Genomic DNA, 24118 nt, shown 5'->3' on the forward strand with positions numbered 1-24118 from the left:
ACGAATGGGTATTCCCTCTTAACGAATGCATACAGAATCATATTTGTGTAACGGGATGATGAGGACTGATGGAATGTGATGGCATTCGACTGAATCCGAAACACTCTGTCGTGGAGGTTATCGTGAAACTGGCTGTCCTTTAAGACGTATCTGGGATAGTATCTTTTATAGGCACGAAAAAAAAAACATCCAAAGACTGAATTTGTCCAGTGGTTCCAGGTGGTATAAACTGCAATGTCACACGCTTTTTAGGACGCATAGATTTCTCCAAAGCAGTATGATTTTTATACGCGGACCAGGAAGGAAGGAAAAGCAAGCTATGGACCAAAAGCACTGCTCACATCATAGCTGTAGTTTTGCCGCTCTCGCTTGCTGTCATGTAAATATTCGCTACTATACTTGCAAGGTCACGCACATGAGAAAGAGTTGTAGGAGGGTGAGCACCTCTAACTTCTCGCTGCACAATAAATAACTTTCCAGGCAATCTACCATCCAGTTTAACAGTCGGCCTAAGTGTACATGTATACGTTAATGCACTGATGTTAGCTGATCCTGATGCAACTGTCTTGGTACCTCTATTTTCCAAGGATCCATACATACGCACTTCCTGTTCAAACCTAGATTCGTTGGAGTTGAAATAAATTCCTTACTAGCGAAGGAATCAGTGTGTTTATCTCATCTACAAGTCTTTGCGACCTCGGATCCAAGAGGTTTCTTTTGAGATAAATTTCTTCAGTTATTTTGGTGAAATGGGGAGCTAACATGAAGATAATACAATGCTTAACCTAAACATTAGCACCAGTTGCTGAAGAGCCTTTTGGAAACAAACGAGATTCGGTTTTTTGAGATGGTGATTAAATTATTATTAGGTATACTTTTTTACTTTTGACACAATCACTTTTTTAAGACAGTCATAAGCGATTTCTGACTACAATGGCCATCCTCTGGTACTGTGGGTGGAATTTAGTGCATTAGTGTTCAGTTGAGAACGCGTGGGCACTTGTTGGCCAGATGCCACCCATAGCATCAGAAGAGGCCATTATACACCGATACCGGCTTACCAGTGTGTTGTCCGGCAATTTGAACGCAACACAGGGACGATTCTGCATGGCATGGTTTCGACAAGTCCTTGGTAGGTTTGCAGAGCCATGTGGCAGCAGATGTCTATGCACAGATAACGTATTTCCCGTCAATTACGTGCCGGTGGTTTGTGGTCACGAAGATGAAACCCGATGGCGTCCCTGTGTGTTACATTGGGCTCGTATCAGGTGAATTTGGTGCCCAAGACATCAAAGTAAAGTTACTACCGTTCTCCTCAATCCAATGTAGCACTAATCTGACCTTGTGACACGGATAGTTATGCTGACTGGAGACGCCGTGGTCATCAGAGGAGACGGGAAGTATGAAGGGATGCAGGTGAACTGCATGTAGTCGACAGCTGTGATGGTGCGTTCGACTGCCACCACTCGTCACGTGGAAGCACAGATGAATGTCCTCCATAGCATAGTACTGGCCTCCACAGTTCGGTGTCCGTGATGCAATGTAAGTATACATCAGCCTTTCGCCTGGGTGACACTGTGGTTTAAAGAGAACTATGATTCATCCGACCAGGTGACACGTTACCGTTAACCCGCTGTCCAGTTTCGATCAGCCCTTGCCCAATGAAATCGTAACTGGCAATGTCATTGGGTCACCACGGGAAGGGGTAGGTGTTGTCTGCTGCAGAGCCCTATGCTCGTGTGCCCAAACGGTGTGCTACGAAAGAATTTTACCTGCACCAGCATTCTCTGTGCTCGGATCTGCTACACATCGCAGCATGTCCTGTATTACAGAAGAGAATTTGTACGAATATCACAAGAGTTCCACGGTGAAAAGGATCTACACCTATGTGATATCTGTTCAATAGTATATTACGATACAGATGTGTTATATGAACCGTTCGATTCCATTCATATTAGAATAATATTCCTTGAAAACTGCAAAATTTATTTTCGTTATGAATATTTTCGGGACTACACTGTCTGAAAAAAAAATCGTAACATCAAAAAAGAATGTAGAGTAATGAAATTTCGAGAATACGTTTGCCTACGTAATATGTAGAGCATTTTGGGTACAACAGAGGTATGTGGCCAAGCGTTAACCTGTTGTAAAATACCTCTCGAACACTGTTCATAAATGGCAGTACAATAGACAGAGTCACCACAGTGACATACAAATTTGCAGTCAGGGTGCGTAGGATGAACAAGAGAGTGCTCCTGCTGTCATACAAAATCACACCCCAGACAAGAATTCCAGCCGGTCGGAGTGACCGATCGGTTCTAGGCACTACAGTCTTGAACCGAGCGACCGCTACGGTCGCAGATTCGAATCCTGCCTCGGGCATAGATCTGTGTGATGTCCTTGGGTTAGTTAGGTTTTAGTAGTTCTAAGTTCGAGGGGACTGGTGACCTCAGTAGTTAAGTCCCATAGTGCTCAGAGCCATTTGAACCATTTTGAACCATAATTTCCTGTACAGTTCCAGTGTGTGCTGGCAGGAAGACAGACTGGTCCTAGGCCCTCAACTGGCCTCCTTCTAACCAAGCACGGCCGTCACTGACGCCTAGGGAGAACCACCTTTCATCAGAAAATAAAAATACTTCTACCCCGACTTCCGATTAGCTCTCGCTACACACCTCTGAAGTCACAAATGGCGGTAGTTTCGGGTCAGTTGAATGTATGCTGTACGACGTCTGGCTCGGACCTATCCTTGAAGTAACATATTTGTAACCGTTCGTTGTGATATTGTAGTGCCAACTGCTGCTCCACATGCATTATAATGGGTCAGAGCCCTACGCGGAACACGATGGTCTTCCCTCTCGGTAGCGTCGCGTGGCCATTTGGAACCCGCCAAGAATCCAGTACAGCCTTTATTTCTTCCGAACTAAATACGAAAGAATGGACCAGATGTTGCTTAAATTCAAAGAAATAAAGATTTATACTAAATAAATTAACAAGAGAAAGAACAGATCCCTCCCCCCAGCCTCCCACCGACCTGCCGGGGTACACAAATCAGGTCTCTGGTTAAAGGTCAAGAAAAAAGTTGCGAAATTTACAAGAATGCAAAATCCCGAAGATTAGAAAATTTTTACAAACGATAGAAATTTAGCGCTAACATCAATGCAAGATACTTTTAATAGTTTCCACATCGAAACTCTGTTTCGAAATCTGGCAAAGAGATTCTGTAGTACGTAAAGTGCACCAGCATCAAGATACAATCAATATCTTCACTGCGTTACGGCGAAGGTAATGTTACCGATGACAGTGTCACTAAAGCAGAGTTACTACACTACTGGCGATTAAAATTGCTACACCACGAAGATGACGTGCTACAGACGCGAAATGTAACCGACAGGAAGAAGATGCTGTGATATGCAAATGATAAGCTTTTCAGACCATTCACACAAGGTTGGCTCCGGTGGCGACACCTACAACGTGCTGATATGAGGAAAGCTTCCAGCCGATTTCTCATACACAAACAGCAGTTGACCGGCGTTGCCCGGTGAAATGTTGTTGTGATGCCTCGTGTAAGGAGGAGAGATGCGTACCATCACGTTTCCGACTTTGACAAAGGTCGGATTGTAGCCTATTGCGATTGCGGTTTATCGTATCGCGACATTGCTGCTCGCGTTGGTTAGCAGAATATGGAATCGGTGGGTTCAAGAGGGTAATTCGGAACACCGTGCTGGATCCCAACGGCCTCGTATCACTATCAGTCGAGATGACAGGCATCTTATCGCCATGGCTGTAACGGATCGTGCAGCCACGTTTCGATCCCTGAGTCAACAGATGGAGACGCTTGCAAGACAACAACCATCTGCACGAACAGTTCGACGACCTTTGCAGCAGCAGGGACTGTCAGCTCGGAGACCATGCCTACGGTTACCCTTGACGCTGCATCACATACAGGAGCGCCTGCGATGGTGTACTCAACGACGAACCTGATTGCACGAATGGCAAAACGTCATTTTTTCGGATGAATCCAGGTTCTGTTTACAGCATATAATGGTCGCATCCGTGTTTGGCGACATCGCGGTGAACGCACATTGGAAGCGTGTATTCGTCATCGCCATACAGGCGGATCACCCGGCGTGATGGTATGGGGTGCCACTCGTTACACGTCTCGGTCACCTCTTGTTCGCGTTGACGGCACTTTGAACCCTGGACGTTACATTTCAGATGTGTTACGACACATGGCTCTACCCTTCATTCGAAGCCGGCCAGTGCAGCCGAGCTGTTCTAGGCGCTTCAGTCTGGAAGCGCGCGATCGCTACGGTCGCAGGTTCGAATCCTGCCTCGGGCATGTATGTGTGTGATGTCCTTAGGTTTAAGTAGTCCTAAGTTCTAGGGGACTGATGACCTCAGATGTTGAGTCCCATAGTGCTCAGAGCCATTTGAACCATTTCAACCTTCATTCGATCCCTGTGAAACACTACATTTCAGCAGGAAAATGCATGACCGCATGTTGCAGGTCCTGTACGGACCTTCCTGGATACAGAAAATGTTCGCCTGATGCCCTGACCAGCACATTTTCCAGATCTCTCACCAACTGAAACCTCTGGTCAATGGTGGCCGAGCAACTGGCTCGTCACAATACGCCAGTCACTACTCTTGATGAACTGTGGTATCGTGTTGAAGCTGCATGGGCAGCTGTACTTGTTCACGCCTTCCAAGCTCTGTTTGACTCAATGCCCAGGCGTATCGAGGCCGTTATTACGATCAGAGGTGATTGTTCTGGGTACTGATTTCTCAGGATCTATGCACCCAAACTGCGTCAGTTCTAGTATAATATATTTGTCCAATGAATAGCCGTTTATCATCTGCATTTCTTCTTGGTGTAGCAATGTTAATGCCGGTAATGTAAATAAAGTTTTCTGATATTCCTTCACCAACGAATACGCAGTAAGTATTCCAGAATTCTAATGAAGAACTCCTGCCAATATTAGTAAATTCGGATATCTTCAGTGTAGCGAAGCAGCTTAAATCACTTAATAAAGGCAAGTCATCTGGTCTGGATTGTAGACCAGCTTGATTGTCCTGAACACCGGTGTTAGCAATCACGTACAGTGGCTACATTCAGGCCAGATTTTCCTGCAGTATAGCAGAAGGAGCATCCAGCTTTCGTAGTCATACAGCAGGATCTAGTTTAAACTCACTGAGATGTTGATAAAGTCATCTTTGTCGCCTTAAATGCATTTTTGACAAATATCAACTGACCACGTTCAATCTTAGAGACAGGCTCAAGATCGTTACAGCGTGTATTTAAAGCAAACCCGATTTGCATCCGCACAGTGGCACTAATAGTACCACTCTTATACGACTGTCATGAAGTTGAATAGACAGCATCTTTTGGATGTAGAAACACGGCTACCAAATTCCGTTTATGTCACATAACTTCTTTTTGGTGTTGCGATTTGTTTTCTGTCAGTGTATCATGATATTATATCAACTGAAATTTCACTTATCGTACTGTATTTCTCTCCATTATACGTTGAAACTCCGTTCCTTTACATTTACACTCTATCTCTGGAAACGTGAATTGTCATATGAAATCACATTTGTTACTTTTCCCAGTTATCGGGCCGGCCGAAGTGGCCGCGCGGTTCTGGCACTGCAGTCTGGAGCCGCGAGACCGCTACGGTCGCAGGTTCGAATCCTGCCTCGGGCATGGATGTGTGTGATGTCCTTAGGTTAGTTAGGTTTAACTAGTTCTAAGTTCTAGGGGACTAATGACCTCAGCAGTTGAGTCCCATAGTGCTCAGAGCCATTTGAACCATTTGACCCAGTTATCGGCGAAAAAAACGCATTTTTGACGAAACACAAAGTATTAAAAATGTCTTATAGAAATCGTCTTTATGATTAAGAAATCACTAATTATTTACAAGCCATATTTGTATTTCGAAAGTATTTTGTACATAAAAGTTATCGCATTTTGTCTGCATTGACAACTATGAAATTCTTCGTTCTCTTGAAATATATGCTGTTTCTTGCCGTCGTAAATTATGAAAAATCAGTTGAAAGAGAGTCTGAGTGAAGCATTCGTGAGGAACGGACTCGGCGACTCAAGTCACTAACTTGTCTGCATTGTAACTCTCAAAAATTATTAATTGAAAATTCGACGGTATTACACACTGTTTCACCCAAGAACTGTTCCAATTTCGATCAGTGTGAAATAAATGAAGAGTTGATTTTAAAAGGTGTATCGTTTAAGAATATTACAAATTTTACCAGTCACACTACTTGGAAAGGGTCCAAAACGTCATTATTGACATTATTGTTTAGTGAAAGCATTACAACGCATCACCGCCATCAGGAAAGATATTTTGTTCATAAAGATGTCAACTACAACAACAATTTCAAGATGAGTATAATTCTGTAACATTTTTACTGCAACAAACAACATATGTGCTGCCTACCTGCAATCCGTTTTTCAAATTGAATTGCCTACAGTCAACAAACAGAACAGTCATAAAAACTAAATTTTAGTCCAGTTCATTATCTTGTTGTTTTATGTACTGTGGAAACCAGTTTTATTAGGACGGACAGATGAAGACGTTTATAGAAAGGAAAACCAACAGATGGAAGTGAATATATATATAAATGTCTAACTCGACCCTTTTTCCAGACAGTGTGGAGAACTGGGACAATATAAGGCGCAACTAAAAAATGGGAACTATGGTATTTTAATAGCAGTTTCGTTTCGAGGAAGGCTCACTCCAACTACATGTCCAACCAGAACTGTATTGGTTTCGAAACAGTACTTTTATAAGGGCGTGGTGTATTTGGATAAGTAAAATTACTCATCTTAGTTATAACTGGTGAAGTTATGAAGGAGTGCGTAGGACGGATAAATATTTTAATATCAGTTGAAGTAAATTCCTTTTTATATGCAGATATCTATCCCCCCACTTCATCGTGACTATTACCGCCTACAGGAAACGACATCTCTCTCGAATCTTGTGTATTGGGTAGTGAGATGACAGCTACTCTTTAACCGTTAACCTGTGGTGCACACCCTGTCGCCATGTGTAACTACAAGCTATAGAGCTGCGAGGCAGCTACATTGATCACAATTCCTGGTTGACGCAGGGTTCCGCAACTTACTTGATGTATGTACTTACGTAGTAGTACCCCGATGAAAACACGCAGTGGGCGGCTGACAGGATGGCCGTTGTGGTGATGATGGAACCACCACAGTTGTGGAAGCGAACACCGTCCCGCACCAGTTGCAGGGAAGCGATGTACGGAAACTGGCCTACGACACAAGAGCAACAGTGTCCATAGACCTTTACCTTTCCTTTCCTTCACTGTTATCTCGCACTTCTGTGTTCCACTTCATAAGCGGCAATGGACTACCATAAAAAAATGATCTGCTCCTCGAATCCTGATTACGACAGTTGGTTATCACAGTGCAATTCTGCCCGATATTTTTAGAGCTAAGGAACGACTTCTTTATCAATGAGAACCTTGCAATGATCAAAATTTGCTCCAAATTAGAAGGCAATTATCCACATAAGAGCATAAATACATAAACGTCCTTCAGAGGAAATCGTCGACTTTGACCCTACGGTAAGGTAGTGAGGACCATATTGTGCATCTCAGAATATATACACATGGTCCATACTAAGAGACATGGAAATCTACAACTGATAAAAAAAGTATTTTAAGCAAGGAAATAGTTACAGAGTTTAATGAAGAGCACCACAATAGTGATGCGATGAAACAGATTAATGTTATAAAGCCCGGCCGGCCGGAGTGGCCGAGCGGTTCTAGGCGCTTCAGTCTGGAACTGCGCGACCGCTACGGTCGCTGGTTCGAATCCTGCCTCAGGCATGGATGTATGTGATGTCCTTAGGTTAGTTAGGTTTAAGTAGCTCTAAGTTCTAGGGGACTGATGACCTCAGATGTTAAGTCCCATAGTACTCAGAGCCATTTGAACCATTTATTGTTATAAAGCGACTTATTCAAATTCTCCCTCCAAGACTATACTGCTCTACCTCTAGAAGCAAAATAACAAACGCTAAGTTGATAAAAATAAAAAAGATATAATACACTAAAATAATCTTCAGTTATATATCAGATGCACGGTGTTATAAGTGCAAATTGAGATACTTTTTATACGTCGTACAGCAATATGCACAGGCATCAGAGTGTTGGTTGTTTTTTCTCTACGTTGGCCAGTCTTCCCACAAACATGTCACAAAGCTTAGGAACTGAAGTTTTCTGCATGGTTATTAACCGCATCACTAACTGGACTACACTTGTCGCTTTAGACTTACTGTTTTGCGTCCACACATCCACGCTTCAACATCTGACCGGCTGTCCAGAGGAAAATAAGCTTTATGGTTTGCTGTTACAGCATGTACTTGCAGTCACTAACCAACCTAAAAACATACGACTTGCAATAGCTATAATTATTAGTCTGCAAATGACGTCAGTAGTGATATAATGTTGTTCAGTACTGTGCGCTCAGTCAGCAGTACAAATGTCTGTACGTATACCCATCAAACCCTGTGTATGAACAGAAATTTTTAAAAAGTTGCCTAACCGTCCACAGTTATTAACACCTGAGACTATGCCGTGCAGTAGAAGTGAAACACGAAGAAAAAAAGGGAAGTTATTCGTACCGCTATTGAGACGCTGTAACTGAATAAAACGGCTGTTCACCAGGTGTTACAAGCCACTTTGTGAGTTGAATGACTGAACAATAGTAATAATCTTCGTCTTCATAAAACAATCCACGGTGACAAAAAATGAAGTTTCATAACTGACAGTACACGATTTAAATGAATTTTGGAAACTCTGTTTCAGATAAAAAAATCTATACCTGCAGTTGCAACACTCTAGGAAAGCACAAAATGGATTTCTCTCTTTCGTACAGGACAAATTCTGTTACTATATTATGTGTTTATCCCATCACAGATAAAGTACTTACAGTGACACGTAGCAGTGTTCATTTCATAAAACAAAAACCTGATATTTCATTGGGCATTCAGACCAATGATACACTTCTACAGAGTGTAAGATTGTTCAAGTGAAAATAAGTAATGTAAAATGGTTAATTTTTGTAGCCATTCGTCAGCTACTATCACTACGTCGTTTATCTGGAATAAGGATTAGTTGTGTTGTAGAGTAACGTCGCCTTTTGCAAGCTATCAGCGGCCTGAGTCTCGTAACACGTAAGGTAGACGCTAGGGACTGGTCAAGCGGCCGAGCAGATAAGGACAAGTCGGATGAAATTCCTGCAATGCTAGAGGTGGAGCGACGGTGGTTTAGTCTGCCGGCAAAGAGGTGCTTGTAAAATGGATACGGCGAGCAATGGATACTGCAGGATACTACGAAATTACGCAAGAAATCACAGAAATATCACATCAAATACCAGAGTCCGTTATGGTGATCACGACACTGAGGACCGTGTATTGCCATTTTATGAATAATTGTGCCTTATCAATTGCGGAAGTTGCGTCATCATAGTAGGTGAACGATATTACTTAAACCCTTTAATAGCGTAAATCCTCTGAGTAATATTTACAGTATGGGTCTTAGACGATAACTGAGGCCACATAATGCTATCTACTGTACAGAATTGTATAACGATCTGGTGATTGCAAATTAGGCACTTGCGTCAGAACTAAGTCTCCTCCACATATACATTTATAATTAACGTAGTATGTTGTACCTTGAACCATTCCCAATTTATCGCCGGCCGGGGTGACCGAGCGGTTCTAGGCGCTACGGTCTAGAATCGCGCGACTGCTACGGTCGCTGGTTCGAATCCTGCCTCGGGCATGGATGTGTGTGATGTCCTTAGGTTAATTAGGTTTAAGTAGTTCTAAGTTCTAGGGGACTGATGACCTCAGAAGTTAAGTCCCATAGTGCTCGGAGCAATTTGAACCATTTATTTTGAACCCAATTTATCAGTAAAGCGTTTGAATTGTTTTGTTGATTAACTGACTAAATGTTCACTTGGCTTGTAATAAAGAAGTATGTCACATAAATGCAGCACTACTTATGTAAATTCTAACAACACCTTTTGAAAGAGCTCAAAGAGAAACTTTGATTGAGCAGGCCTAATTTTATTATTAACTGTTTATTTGTGGTCGCTTCCTAGTTGTAAAAGTTGAAGATGTGTGTGCACAGTTTACATTTAAACTATTTGTTTAGATCTGTGATGAGGTGGGGCTGTACAGCTATCAAATAATTGTGAAACTTCATTGTGGATTAACATTAGCTGTTTACTTTTATGCCCAATGATACCGGTTACGCTTAACAGACCATTATCAAGCCGAAACCTACCGAACAAACTAAACCCTTAAAGTGCACAGCTCACAATATGCTGACAAAATAACAAGTTTGGCGTTAAATAGCTTAGAAATTACTTACAAAGCCTAACAAGCTTGTCAGTATCACATTTCAAGTGAACAACTTCCAAGTAGGTAGAAAAACATAGCTTATGTTGCAATAAACAATCTCCAAAAGACACAGGTATGTAGGAGACGCACACAAGACGCTCATACATTTCAGACTGAATAAAATTCTAATGGAGTCGCAATAAGAAAAAGGAAAAGTCCAAAGGCAAATTGCTATGAACCTTGGATAAAGATGGTAAGAGAGTGTCTGTAAATGAAACATGTATACATATCACAGACGCAAGTGAAATCTTTGGAGTATTTTGGAGTGCATCGATTTAACAACGATGTAAACATTAAAGTGGCTTAACGAAAAATGTACATAACAAATGATATCAGCAAAGCATAATCAAAAAAATACATTCAGTGAAGTGACATGTGTACTAAAGGAAAGTTTCACAAAACATGCAATGCCAGATTAATAAAAAGTAAATATTAGAAGTGGACTGGGTTGTCTATAGGAAGGTAGGGATCGAAGGAAAAGAGGGACTTGGCTTACTATCAGATCAATATGCTTATATAAACTATGCTAGCCCACAGTAAATGCAGCTAAGTTCAAAAGCAAACCTGTAATGGATAAAGAATGGGGGAGACGCCGATGCTATGATGGGTGACAGGGACACAGAAGAAACTGATAGGATAGGAAGGAGAAACGGGTACAAATCGTGGAGGCATTAAGAAAGGTATAGGAAGGAACGTACCAAAAATCATTATATCATAGCAAAATCGTTTTACGCATAACAAGTACTGGCTCGTTTATTTGGTGAGTATGCTCCTTAGACCTGGTATTTAACTTCCATGTAGTTTGTCCTACACAGAATTTGTTACAATGCGAAAAATTAATTCTAGCACTTCCTCAAATCCAACCGTAATAATTCTTTTTATAAACAGTATTAAAATTAAGTTGTTAAAAATACATCAAATAAAAGTATTTCATAAAAATCAAATATTAAAAGAAAGACGACACCAGGAGTCTCTTATATACGGTAGTGTTTACCAAAAATGTATTTACTTCATGCTAACTATTTCATAAATGTATCTGAAATCATATGAAACATTTAAGGATTACCATGAGGACAGTCAATGAATAGTTTTAACAGGAATTTAAAAAAAAATTAGTGGAAGTGTACAAAGGAAAGAGGAGGGGGGCAATGGAGGGCGGTAGTACGTTACCAGAAGGTTGTTATTTCTTCAATGAAATGTTCGCAAAAATTTTCCATTAACTCCTTACATTTCAATTCTTTATGCACTTTCAAAATTTGGTACCAGTGCTGTTCTGAACCGAAATAGATTGCAATACCTTCCAAAATGATCATTAGTTGGCCCTTTTCAATTTTACGTAGTAAATTCACGCTGTCAGAAATGTTACATGTATAAAAAAATGGCTCTGAGCACTATGGGACTCAACTGCTGAGGTCATTAGTCCCCTAGAACTTAGAACTAGTTAAACCTAACTAACCTAAGGACATCACAAACATCCATGCCCGAGGCAGGATTAGAACCTGCGACCGTGGCGGTCTTGCGGTTCCAGGCTGCAGCGCCTTTAACCGCACGGCCACTTCGGCCGGCTGTTACATGTATAGCAAGGGCTGATTGTTGTCTTACTGTCTGTTATGGTTGATGATTGCTACAACGTCAAACGAAAAAAACTACAAAGAACGAAAGTCTAGCTTGAAGGGGGAAACCTGATGGCGCTATGGTTGGTCCGCTAGATGGAGCTGCCATAGGACAAACGGATATCAACTGCGTTATTTTTAAATAGGAACTCCCATTTTTTATTTCATATTCGTGTGGTATATAAAGAAATATGAATGTTTTAGTTGGACCACTATTTTCACTTTGTGGTAGATGGCGCTGTAATAGTCACAAACATATGGCTCACAATTCTAGACGAACAATTGGCAACAGGTAAGTTTTTAAAATAAAATACAGAACGTAGGTACGTTTGAACATTATATTTCCGTTGTTCGAATGTGATACATGTACCTTTGTGAACTTATCATTTCTGAGAACGCATGCTGTTACAGCGTGATTACCTGTAAATACCACATTAATGCAATAAATGCTCAAAATGAAGTCCGTCAACCTCAATGCATTCGGCAATACGTGTAACGACAATCCTCTCAACAGCGAGTAGTTTGCCTTCCGTAATGTTCGCACATGCATTGACAATGCGCTGACGCATGTTGTCAGGCGGTGTCGATGGATCACGATAGCAAATATCCATCAACTTTCCCCATAGAAAGAAATCCGCGGACGTCAGATCCGGTGAACGTGCGGGCCATGGAATGGTGAGTCGACGACCAATCCACCTGTCATGAAATATGCTCTTCAATACCGCTTCAACCGCACGCGAGCTGTGTGCCGGACATCCATCATGTAGGAAGTACATCGCCATTCTGTCATGCAGTGAAACATCTTGTAATAACATCGGTAGAACATTACGTAGGAAATCAGCATACATTGCATCATTTAGATTGCCATCGATAAAATGGGGACAGTTACCCTTCCTCCCATTATGCCGCACCATACATTAACCCGCCAAGGTCGCTGATGTTCCACTTGTCGAAGCCATCGTGGATTTTCAGTTGCCCAATAGTGCATATTATGCCGGCTTACGTTGCCGCTGTTGGTGAATGACGCTTCGTCGCTAAATAGCACGCGTGAAAAAAAATCTGTCATCGTCCCGTAATTTCTCTTGTGCCCAATGGCAGAACTGTACAAGACGTTCAAAGTCGTCGCCATGCAATTCCTAGTGCATAGAAATATGGTGCAGGTGCAATCGATGTTGATGTAGCATTCTCAACACTGACGTTTTTGAGATTCCCGATTATCGTGCAATTTGTCTGCTACTGATGTGCAGATTAGCCGCGACTGAAGCTAAAACACCTACTTGGGCATAATCATTTGTTTGCAGGTCGTGGGTGACGTTTCACATGTGGCTGAACACTTCCTGTTTCGTTAAATAACGTAACTATCCGGCGTACGGTCCGGACACTTGGATGATGTCGTCCAGGATACCGAGCACCATACATATCACACGCCGGTTGGGCATTTTGCTCACAATGGCCATAAATCAACATGATTTCGACCTTTTCCGCAATTGGTAAACGGTCCATTTTAACACGGGTAATGTATCACGAAGCAAATACCGTCCGCACTGGCGGAATGTTAAGTGATAGCACGTACTTATACGTTTGTGACTATTACAGCGCCATGTATCACAAAGTGAAAAAAGTGGTCCAACTGAAACATTCATATTTCTTTATGTACTAGACGAATATGTAATAAAAAATGGGGGTTCCCATTTAAAAAACGCAGTTGATATCCGTTTGACGTATGGCAGCGTCATCTAGCGGGCCAACAACAGCGCCATCTGGTTTTCCCCTTCAAGCTAGACGAGTTTCGTTCTTTGTAGTTTTTTCGTTTGATGCTTATTTCATGATATAATTGGCACGGTTACTATCAATAGACCACCCTGTATACTTCTTGAGAAGCTTGTATGTTTTTCCATAACATAAATCCCTACGATTAAATATTTCAATCACAGCACTACGCCTCATGGGAAAATCACAATGTTTTGAGGTGGAAGCGTTGCCGTCTTGTAGTGTAGAATTATATAGTGGAGCTCACCCTTAGTGGCGTCATGTCCTCCGAAGATGCGTCCCTTAGCGACTGCCCAGCCGCGGGTTGGTCCTGTGTGCGGTAAACGCCGTATGGGTAGCGTCGCTCCTGTGGGCAGAATAACAAACGTGTGACACCGTGCTCAGTCCTGCTGATATGAGAAACTGACTACAACCGCTCTCCTGTCTACGCACCCAGTACGCACGTCGCCAGAACCAAAGTTAGGAGTGTTTGTCGCAGCATTCTGAAATCCTTCAACCCTGATACGGATCGACGCAGTGCTTTTTATATGTATATTCGCTCCTGCTCACCAGACACGCAAGTAGCCAGATAGTGAAAATGGTTATCTCTCCTTTTTTAATACTCATCAGACGCAGTTCATGGTTGACGTCAGTTGTCATTAACGATCTCTTCTCACAGCCATTGACGAAAGAATAATACCCTATCAGTATTACTTTCGGGAGGTTACGACATACTCAGGTGTTCGTTTTGAGACACTATCAGTCAGCCTGAGAAAACGTTTGGCATTACTGCATGAAATGATGGAGCCGCCCGTTGTGGCCGAGCGGTTCTAGGTGCTTCAGTCCGGAACCGCGCTGCTGCTACTGTCGCAGGTTCAAATCCTGCCTCGGGCATTGATGTGTGTGCTGTCCTTAGGTTAGTTAGGTTCAAGTAGTTCTAAATCTAGGGGACTGATGGTCTCAGATGTTAAGTCCCATAGCGCTCAGAGCCATTTTTAAATTGATAGAGAATTATACTTGTTTGACAACTGGGAGTACATTTAAGGAATTTCGCTGAATATTTATGGTATTTGAGACAGGAGTAAAGAGACGGCATTGAAACTTGACATGAAATTGTTAACATTCTAAGGAGTAAAATACGAGTGATTTACACTTGACCTAAATAAAGAGGAAAACAAAAAAACTTAGCAACTACTGTACATAAACGAAATCTCTTCGTGTTCGAGGGTTTGAAACACTTTCTGACAAAAGATCTCTCTTCTAAACAAGTTCCTTGAAAGGAAAAAGAGTGCTGCTTCGCACTCTGAGACAGATGCGTTGTTTTATAGACATTTGAATGCAGATCATCTCCACAGAAAGTTTCCACGTTTTGGATCGCGAGTCCAAATGCTTTCGTATTGTTAAGGGGAGACATAAATCATTCTTCTTTTCCATAGCGTTTATCCCGTCTAGTACGGGGCCCGCCTGATCAGCATTTGATAAATTTTATTTTGTTATTTTAAGTTTATGGTGTGTGACGTCACACTCGTAACGGCCACCTGAGGGAAGTCGGGTGGCTTTGACCGTATAAATTCGGTTCTGTGTATTATCCTACTTTAACTGCTTGTGTATGAAATCGTCTGAAGTGGAATTTAGGGAATAATCCAATACGTACAAAAACGAGCCTGCGAAACCTCCTACAAGCCACACTTAGGCTTCAGGTGTAACGATCCACGGTCGTTAATCCGCCGCAAGAAATAGATCCGAATCCGGCCCATACACTGCTGTCCATCCAACATACAGCACCAAGATGGATCAGAGACATCACAGCCAAATTGATATGGGAACAAACATCACATGGTTGAAAATACAGCCTCGTGTGAAGTGAGGAAAATGATGGCATCAATATTGAGTTTTGTCGCCATTGCTGTTTATAACCGCTGCTATACGCCTCGGTATTGAATCAGATAGGCCCTCGATGTGTTGTTCGGTTATAGTAGTCCATGCTGCTTCCACATATTACCAAAGTTGATCTGGTGTAGCAACAATTACCGACCAGACGTTTTCGATAGGTGAGAGGGGAGAACAGGGAGGCCATGGCATCAGTGCAATCGTATGAGCGACAAAAAAGCCTTGAACATTGCGTACCACGAGTTATCGCGCGCTGTCCAGTTGCAAAGTGGCCGTCGGCACGCTCCGAAGTTATGGGAGGCTCCAAAACGTCAGAGATGTAAACAACAGGCCCCAACACTTCAGAGATGTAAGAAATGGCTCTGAGCGCTATGGGACTTAACATCGATGGTCATCAGTCCCCTAGAACTTAGAACTACTTAAACCTAACTAACCTACGGACAGCACACAACCGCCAGCCATCACGAGGCAGATAAAATCCCTGACCCCGCTGGGAATCGAACCCGGGAACCCGGGCGTGGGAAGCGAGAACGCTACCGCACGACCACGAGATGCGGGCTCAGAGATGTAACCCCGGCTGGCTAGTGTGCCGGCAGTTCGTACTAGAGGGGTGCGGGAGTGGAATCTGTACTACCCCAAACCATAATACTGGCTACAGGATCGGTATGGCGATGAATAAGGCCACAGTTCAACAGTCTCTCACCACAGTGTCGCCAGACTCTAATCCGACCATCATGGTGGTGCAGGCAGAATCGGGATTCACCGGTAAAAACAATGTCTTTCCATTCGGTTGTCCATGTCCGTCGTTCATCGCACCATTGCCGGTGCAAACGCCTATGGCGTTGACTCATTGGTAAACTCAGCGATCTAATCCGACCATCATGGTGGTGCAGGCAGAATCGGGATTCACCGGTAAAAACAATGTCTTTCCATTCGGTTGTCCTTGTCCGTCGTTCATCGCACCATTGCCGGTGCAAACGCCTATGGCGTTGACTCATTGGTAAACTCAGCGATGGACGCCTTGCGCAAACGACTCGAATGGCAAGCGCGGATACTGCTTGTTGCGCAACAGACCGAGTTTGTTGTGATGTAGCAAAGTGATCCATAACTGCCATGCGCACAATATGCCTGACATCAGTGTAGTGGTGCAACGAGGTGGATGCAATCGGTCCCTTCGGTCCGTCATCCCCTCCTGCACCCAGTGTTTACATATCCCCATCACAGTTGCTTGCTTTCCTCCAACATGATCACCGATTTCTCTGAAGGACAATAAACATTCCCTATAGGCTACTGTTGCTCCTCGGTCGAACTCCAAAACGTTCTCGAAACATGCTCTTGTCTTCAACGACGCACACTCAAGCTGCTTACGCCAGACAACCGCACGAAAGAAAAACTCCAGTAGGTCCACCGGACTCCTGTTCCCCTTTTATATAGTGCTGGCGCCCGTGATGTGGGCCCGCGCTGAGATGCTTATGGACGCTTCCTTCAGGGTATGCGTTTCAGGTGGCCAGGAGTGTATCTCTGTTCCGACATCTAGCGCACTGCGCATTATGCTATCCAAGCAGGTCAAAGAGAGCTATAAATTTTGCTTGCGTGGGAATCTACAGGGTCTTATAAAAGAATACATTGTCCGTTGTAGCGTGTATTGTGTTTTATTAAAGTTGTGCTATTAGCTGATTTCGGCCGTGAGCAATAAACGAACGTTGAAAAGCGTCACGTCTGCATAGATCGTCATGTATAAATAAAGCATTCCGCAAGTGACATTAACGTAATTAGATTTACAGTGTAATGGCATTACTTACATTTGCTATGTTATGTATTAAATATCGTGTTCATCTGATAGTAAAAACAGACGTCGCACATAAAGTGCTGCAGTCTGACAATTAAAACAGCTGTTACGATGTTGTCAAAGATCGTCGAAACATCGTAATTGTTGTTTTAGTTATCAGACTGCAGGACTTTATGTTACGATGGAGTGTTTTGACGCATGTGACATAAAAGAATGTGATGAACACGATATTTAACACATGAAATATCAAATTTAAGTATGTTATTCCCCTGAAATCTGGTTACATTAATGTGAGTTGCGGAATACTTTATTTATACATGACGTTCTATGCAGACTTGTAACACTATTCCACACTGGTTAATTTTAGGTGCTTGATAATGGTTCACGACCGAAATTAGTCTATAGCACGATTCTAATGAAGCGCAATACACGCTACAACGGACTATATATTCGTTTGTTAGAGCTATAAATAGGGGCAGGAATTCTTAAAGTCTTTAAATCGTATCACTAAGAAATTGTCGTTTATAACGAAGGTCTCGGGCAAAAGTGGAAGCTGCTCTATTACATCTGTAATGACGTATTCTTCAGACCAAAAGAGGACACTCTCCATATTACGGCAGAGCGTTTGACACGCTCACGTCCCGATGTGATTAGGTTCCGACACCACAGAACAATTTCAAATATCTGTATCGTCTTCAGTTTACCCAATACGAAGTTCGCTTCCAATCTTTTCTAAGACAGTGGCTGAGTTCGACTTCATTGACAACTTTTTAATGCTTACCAGGTCACGGCAGTATGCAATACAGCATGTTGTGGCTCCTCTTTCGATAACGTTAACGAATTCTTCCTGAATCTTTTTTCATGTATGGAGAAGTACAGTTCTCCAATATGAAATTAAAAGCTTTAGTAATTGGCCATAAAGGGCATAATATGTATAATAATAAACCCCATACACTATTTTCGTTCGTGGTCTGTTTTGCAATTATGTGTTTTTTACCAGCCCACCCCCCCACCCAGAACTAAATGTCATGAGGCTGAAGAAGCAGCAGAAAACAGTAGAATTACTTTGAGAAATTTGTCCTTTTAAATCGCTAACCTCAAGTATCCCAGAAGTTAAAGAAAGGAACATCATGTTAAATTTTCGTTAAGCTTTATTGCCTGCATAAGTGGCTCATTATTATCAGTTTGTAAGCACTGAGGCACTCTGGGATGTGTCCAAAGTGCGAGACCTTTAGCAGACCTAGTGTAATTTTAGTTTTGTCTCTGTATAAAAAAACTAAGTTCATCCAGTGTTGTTTTATAAATCAACCTGTTGTAATGTTTAGTTCCAGTATCGCAATTTTATTACAATTCAAGATTCGTCAACCAAATTAACTCACTGCGCGCAGCACAGAACTGTACGTGATTCTGAAAGGCTGATGAAGAGCGAACGAAACAAGAATTGTGTTATACATTCCAGTTACCACAATGACCTTAATATAAATCTGTGTCAACATCCACATGATTACTCTGAAATGCACACTTAAGTGCTTTTTAGAGGGTTCACTGAATAACTGGTGCACCTCGTCAGTGATCGCCTTTTCTACAAGATTTTTTATGTGTTGGTTCCCATTTAGATAATTTGTAATTGTAACCCCAAGACCTATAACTGAATTCACAGCCTTTGAAATTTTGTGATTATTATGTACTCACATGGAAGACCTCATATTTTGTATCGTTTACTGTCATTTTCCACTCTTCGCATTATACAGATACCTTGTCTAAATTATGCTGAACTTCTTTCCTTTCTTTTTCTTTTGTTCTGATAACTTTAATGACAGCGTCCACTGGAAATAATGTAATGTGGCTTCTCAGACTGTTTCCTAATCATTTATATAGATTTATATCTATATAGGGTCTATGATAGCTCCTTGAGGAACCCTAGATATCACACCTGTTTCTCTCGACTACGAATTGTGACCTTTCTGACAGGAAATCAAGAATCCATCGCACAGTCGAGAGGCTCATCCATGGGCACGCAGTTTTATTTGGAAGCGCTTGCGGAGAACCATACCAAACGCCTTCGGGGAAAATATAAAAAATGGAATCAACTTGAGAGCCCCTCATTGCTTCGTATGGATAAAGATCCATTTGTGTTCATAAGAGCGATACTTTTGACATGCCTGCTGGTTAAGATTCGTTAGGCCGTATACTTCAAGTATTTCATAAGTTAGATGGAATGATCTCGTATTGTGTTCACGGCCAGGAGTCCCCACCACTGGAAGTTCGGTCATCGAGTTGCCAGTCTTTTCAATTGATGCCACATTGGGCGACTTCCGTCTCGCAGATGATGAAATGATAATGTGGGCAACACAACGCCCCGTCGCCTAGCGAAGAAATCCTCTGACCCAGCCTGGAAACGAACCCGACCACGCTGCATGGCATTCAGACGCCTTGAGCACCCAGTTAAGGAGGTGGACCACAATGTCGCAATGCAACGTGTTTTCCAAAAGCCTACTGACAATCGATGTGAATGATACGGGTTTGTAATTCAGCGAGTTACATCTACTTCCTTTCTTTTGTACTGGTGAAATCTGTGCAACTTTCCTGTCTTTAGATACTGACGTCTTGTCGAGTGAACTCTGTATATTATTGACAATTCTGATTGATTTGATACGGCACGCCCTACGAATTTCTCTCCTGTGCCAACCTCTTCATCTCAGAGTAGCACTTGCAACATACATCCTCAGTTATTTGCTGAATGTACAAGTCTCTATCTTTCTCTATAGTTTTTGGCCTCTCTCTAGTACCATGGAAGCTGTTCCTAGATGTCAAACAGATGTCCTACCATCCTGTCCCTTCTTCTCGTCAGTGTTTCCCATATATTCCTTTCCTCTCCGATTCCGCGCAGAACCTCCTCATTCCTTACCTTATCAGCCAGCTAATTTTCATCATTCATTTCTAGTACCACGTATCAGTGCTTCGATTCTCTTCTGATCCAATTTTTCCACAGTCTATGCTTCATTGCCATACAATGCCGTGACCTAATGTACATTCTCAGAAATTTCTGCCCCAAAGTCCTATGTTTGAAAGCAGCAGTTTTCTTGATTGCGCTTTTTGGCAGTGCTGGTCCGCTTTTGATGTGCTCCATGCTCCTGCCGCCGTTGGTAATTTTGCTGCCTAGGTATTAGTTTTCCGTAACTTCACCTACTCCGTGATCATCAATCCTGATCTTAAGTTTCTCGCTCTTCTCATTTCTGCTACTCATTACTTTCGCCTTTCTTCGATTTACTCTCAGTCCAGATTCTGTACTCATTAGACTGTTCATACCATTCAGCAGATCGTGCTAGTCTTCTTCACGTTCACTGAGCGTAGCAATGTCATCAGCGAATCGTACCATTGATAACCTTACAACTTGAATTTTAATTCAACTCACGAAACTTTCTTTTATTTCTCTCATTGCTACTTCGATGTACAGATTCAACAGTATGGGTGAAAGACTACGTCCCTGTCTTATACCCTTTTTAATCAGAGCACTTCGTTGTTGGTCTTCCACTCTTATTATTTCCTCTTCGCTCCTGTGCATATTGTATATTACCCGACTCTGTCTATAGTTAATCCCTATTTTCCTCCGAATTTCGAATGTCTTTCACCATTTGACACTGTCGAACGCTTTACCAGGACCACAAATCCTATTAATTTGCGTTGATTTTTCTTTAGTATTGCTTCCATTACCAAGCGGAACGACCGAAGTGGCTCTCTGATACCTTTACCTTTGATAAAGCCAAACAGAAGGAATACCATTCATGTAATCCGATAAAGAATCATGGAAAGGTCACGTCCTAAGGTACGGAAGTCAGGAAACTGGCATATCAGGCAAAGGGGCCATGTTGGAAAGTGAGTCGTCCGCCGTCAGATATGTTCCTCTTGTGTAGCTAGCGTCATAGGCCACTGAGTGGAAGAGTGGCTGGAAGTGACGGAGAACGATGTGTGATTTGTGAAACTAACTCCAGACTAAGATTTTTTTTGCACTCACGTAAAAAGGGTAAAGAGACTCTAGCCCACGTTCGTGAAGGACATTGGTTTTTGATACATGGTTCTCTTTTCAGGTGAGGGTGTTCAACAGCTTATGGCGGTCGGGGCATATACATTTCAGCATGCTTGTTTTTAACGGAATGTGGGCAACAGGAGATACCAGTGGGGACCTGGCAACTTGTAGAATGGTTGTCTCATCCATTTTTACTTCAGTAACCAGTCAGGCACTCCTATCTGGTATATCGTTTTAATATATATCCTAGCAAAGCCTATAGTTACACTTATCAAAAGCATTAAAAACTGATTTACTCCATGTTTTCGCTCTCTCTCTCTCTCTCTCTCTCTCTCTCTCTCTCTCTCTCCCCTCTCCCCTCTCCCCTCTCTCTCTCTTTGTGAGCGTATGTCTGCGTGTGTGTGTGCACGTTCGCAAATGCGTGTGCCTTTTTCCACAAATGTGGTGCTATCTTCATTGATGGAAACATCAACTGCGACCACTGCCGCAAGTAACCTACGGTGTCTCAAGACGACGTCTGGTACCTATATGATTACCATTTTACATGATTATAAGCGGGTATTGTAGCCATTCCTCTGTGAAATGACATTTTCCGTCTTCCATTGAAATGTTATCATATCACAAAGTGTGTACGACTGGTGACTGCACCAAGGTTATGGTTGCTATTGATGGGCCTGCTCGATTTCCCTGTGGATACTGACAATAAACGCGTGCCAGTGGTCATTAAGTGCATACTATGTTGCCAAAGATTCGCCATTTTAGTGGTGATTTATTGCACGAAGACACAAAGCAACAGTGAAAAAAGCCAAGATTTGCACCATGTTCTTGTAACTGACTAATATTGACGAGTGAGACTTCGTAGTGCTATGTAAGGGTAATTAAATTTCTGCAGCCAACTTTGGAAAGTGTGAACGATTCACACTACTTTGTCATATTCACAATATAAAGCTACATGCTGCGGATGGAGGCTGGGTGTCGTTAACCGATTCAGTGTGAGTTGCCTTGGATGAGCCACCTGGAAATTTGGTGTAATCTTACTCCTAAGTTTTCCGCTATGTACAAAATTCAAGCAATGATTTTCATTTTTTGTATTCTAATAGTTTTTAAGTGTTTTGATACTCAATCAAAGTTCTTTTTTTAAGTTTTTGTTACCTCCGAAGGCGACATTCTTATTTTAGCCTTCTTGGTTTCGAACAGAAAACACCTAAAAATAAACATATGAATTCATTAAAAGACGTACTCTATACACCATGAGCTGCACTAAACATGCTTAATTTGCCAAAACGGTTTTTCATGTTAGTAACCCATCCTCAGAGAAACATTATCAAGAACTGTCACTCCCTAAAATTTGACAGCACTAACATACATGACAAACTGTGTGCTATGTTATAGGTAATATTTCAGACAAGCAAAACATTTCTAGTGCAGCTCATGGTGTATAGAAGATGTCTTTTAATAAATATCTGAAAGCCGTGGAGAACCAATCATTCAAGGTTTATAAAGAAATATAAAATATAGACACTTATTTAGACGTGTATAGCATTTAACAGCGGTTACACTAAAGCCCATTCAAGGAAACTGACGAATAAAGGAAACAAGTCCGTTGACTGGGCTGATGACACATGATTCTATTTTTCAGGTATTTCATTAACAGTGAATATTTATGAGTTCTTTATCCACTATAGTGAAAAGCAAAGTATAATGTTCAACTTACAATGAAAATTAAGTATTTATTGCAATATCCGAGATTTTATTAAATATTTTCTTTACATAGCCCATCGACAGCAACCTTCTCCCAACCCGGAACCAATACAATACGTCAATGAAACCTTTATTCGTATGGCACCATTGGTTAAAAAGAGTTCATTGCTTCAGAGCACACTGGTGTATTTCTGTAAGCTATGGCCTGTTACAATGGGACAATCTCTGAGCCGGACTGTAGCGTTATCTTAAATCTTATTACCGTGGCTGATCATATCACATATTTGGTATCGAAAACTCGCGTCAGTCTTCAGAACAAGCAACACAAGTACACATTACGTAAGTGAGAATCCATTAAACTGTTTTCAGTCTCATTGATAGTTCAGCTTTTATCTTAATGTGCGTCAAGGAAGCACAACAGCTCTTCATTGACGTAAAGCTATTTCAACAACCCACCCACAGTCGATATATTTTACACCTAGTAGCTGAAAACAGACCTGAACGTACCGAAAATGTCAATATGGAGACAGGGAATACTGATCATGATATTAAAACAGCGACGGCGGTTACCGAAATAAATAAATAAATAAAAGGTTTGATTCCTAATGGACCAAACTGCTGAGGCCATCGGTTCCTAGACTTACACACTATTTAAACTAACTTAAATTAACTTATGCTAAGAACAACACACACACCATGCCCGAGGGAGGACTGGAACCTCTGGCGGCAGCGGTCGCGCAGTCCGTGGCATGGCGCCTGAAACCGCACGGCCACTCCGAGCGGCAGTTAATAAATACATCATTATTTTGGAAAGAGCAGATAAGCCGTTGTTAGTATCCTACTTAGACAGTGAATGGATTATTTTAGTTCCAGTATGGTGGCCAAAGCTTAAAGTGATTCT

The 24118-nt window shown here is 42.0% G+C and overlaps 1 protein-coding gene across 1 annotated transcript in view; it reads right to left on the bottom strand.

Annotated features, from left to right (window-relative positions):
- LOC124594611 (trypsin-1-like) overlaps nt 1-24118 on the bottom strand; it is a 108136-nt gene that overhangs the window by 13953 nt on the left and 70065 nt on the right. Inside the window, exon 8 of the mRNA XM_047132984.1 lies at nt 14079-14177. Within this exon, the coding sequence (XP_046988940.1) occupies nt 14079-14177 (99 nt within the window). The remainder of the gene's footprint in view (nt 1-14078; nt 14178-24118) is intronic.

The sequence above is a fragment of the Schistocerca americana genome, chromosome 2 (genome assembly GCF_021461395.2).
Source record: "Schistocerca americana isolate TAMUIC-IGC-003095 chromosome 2, iqSchAmer2.1, whole genome shotgun sequence".
NCBI classification, from domain to species: Eukaryota; Metazoa; Arthropoda; class Insecta; order Orthoptera; family Acrididae; genus Schistocerca; species Schistocerca americana.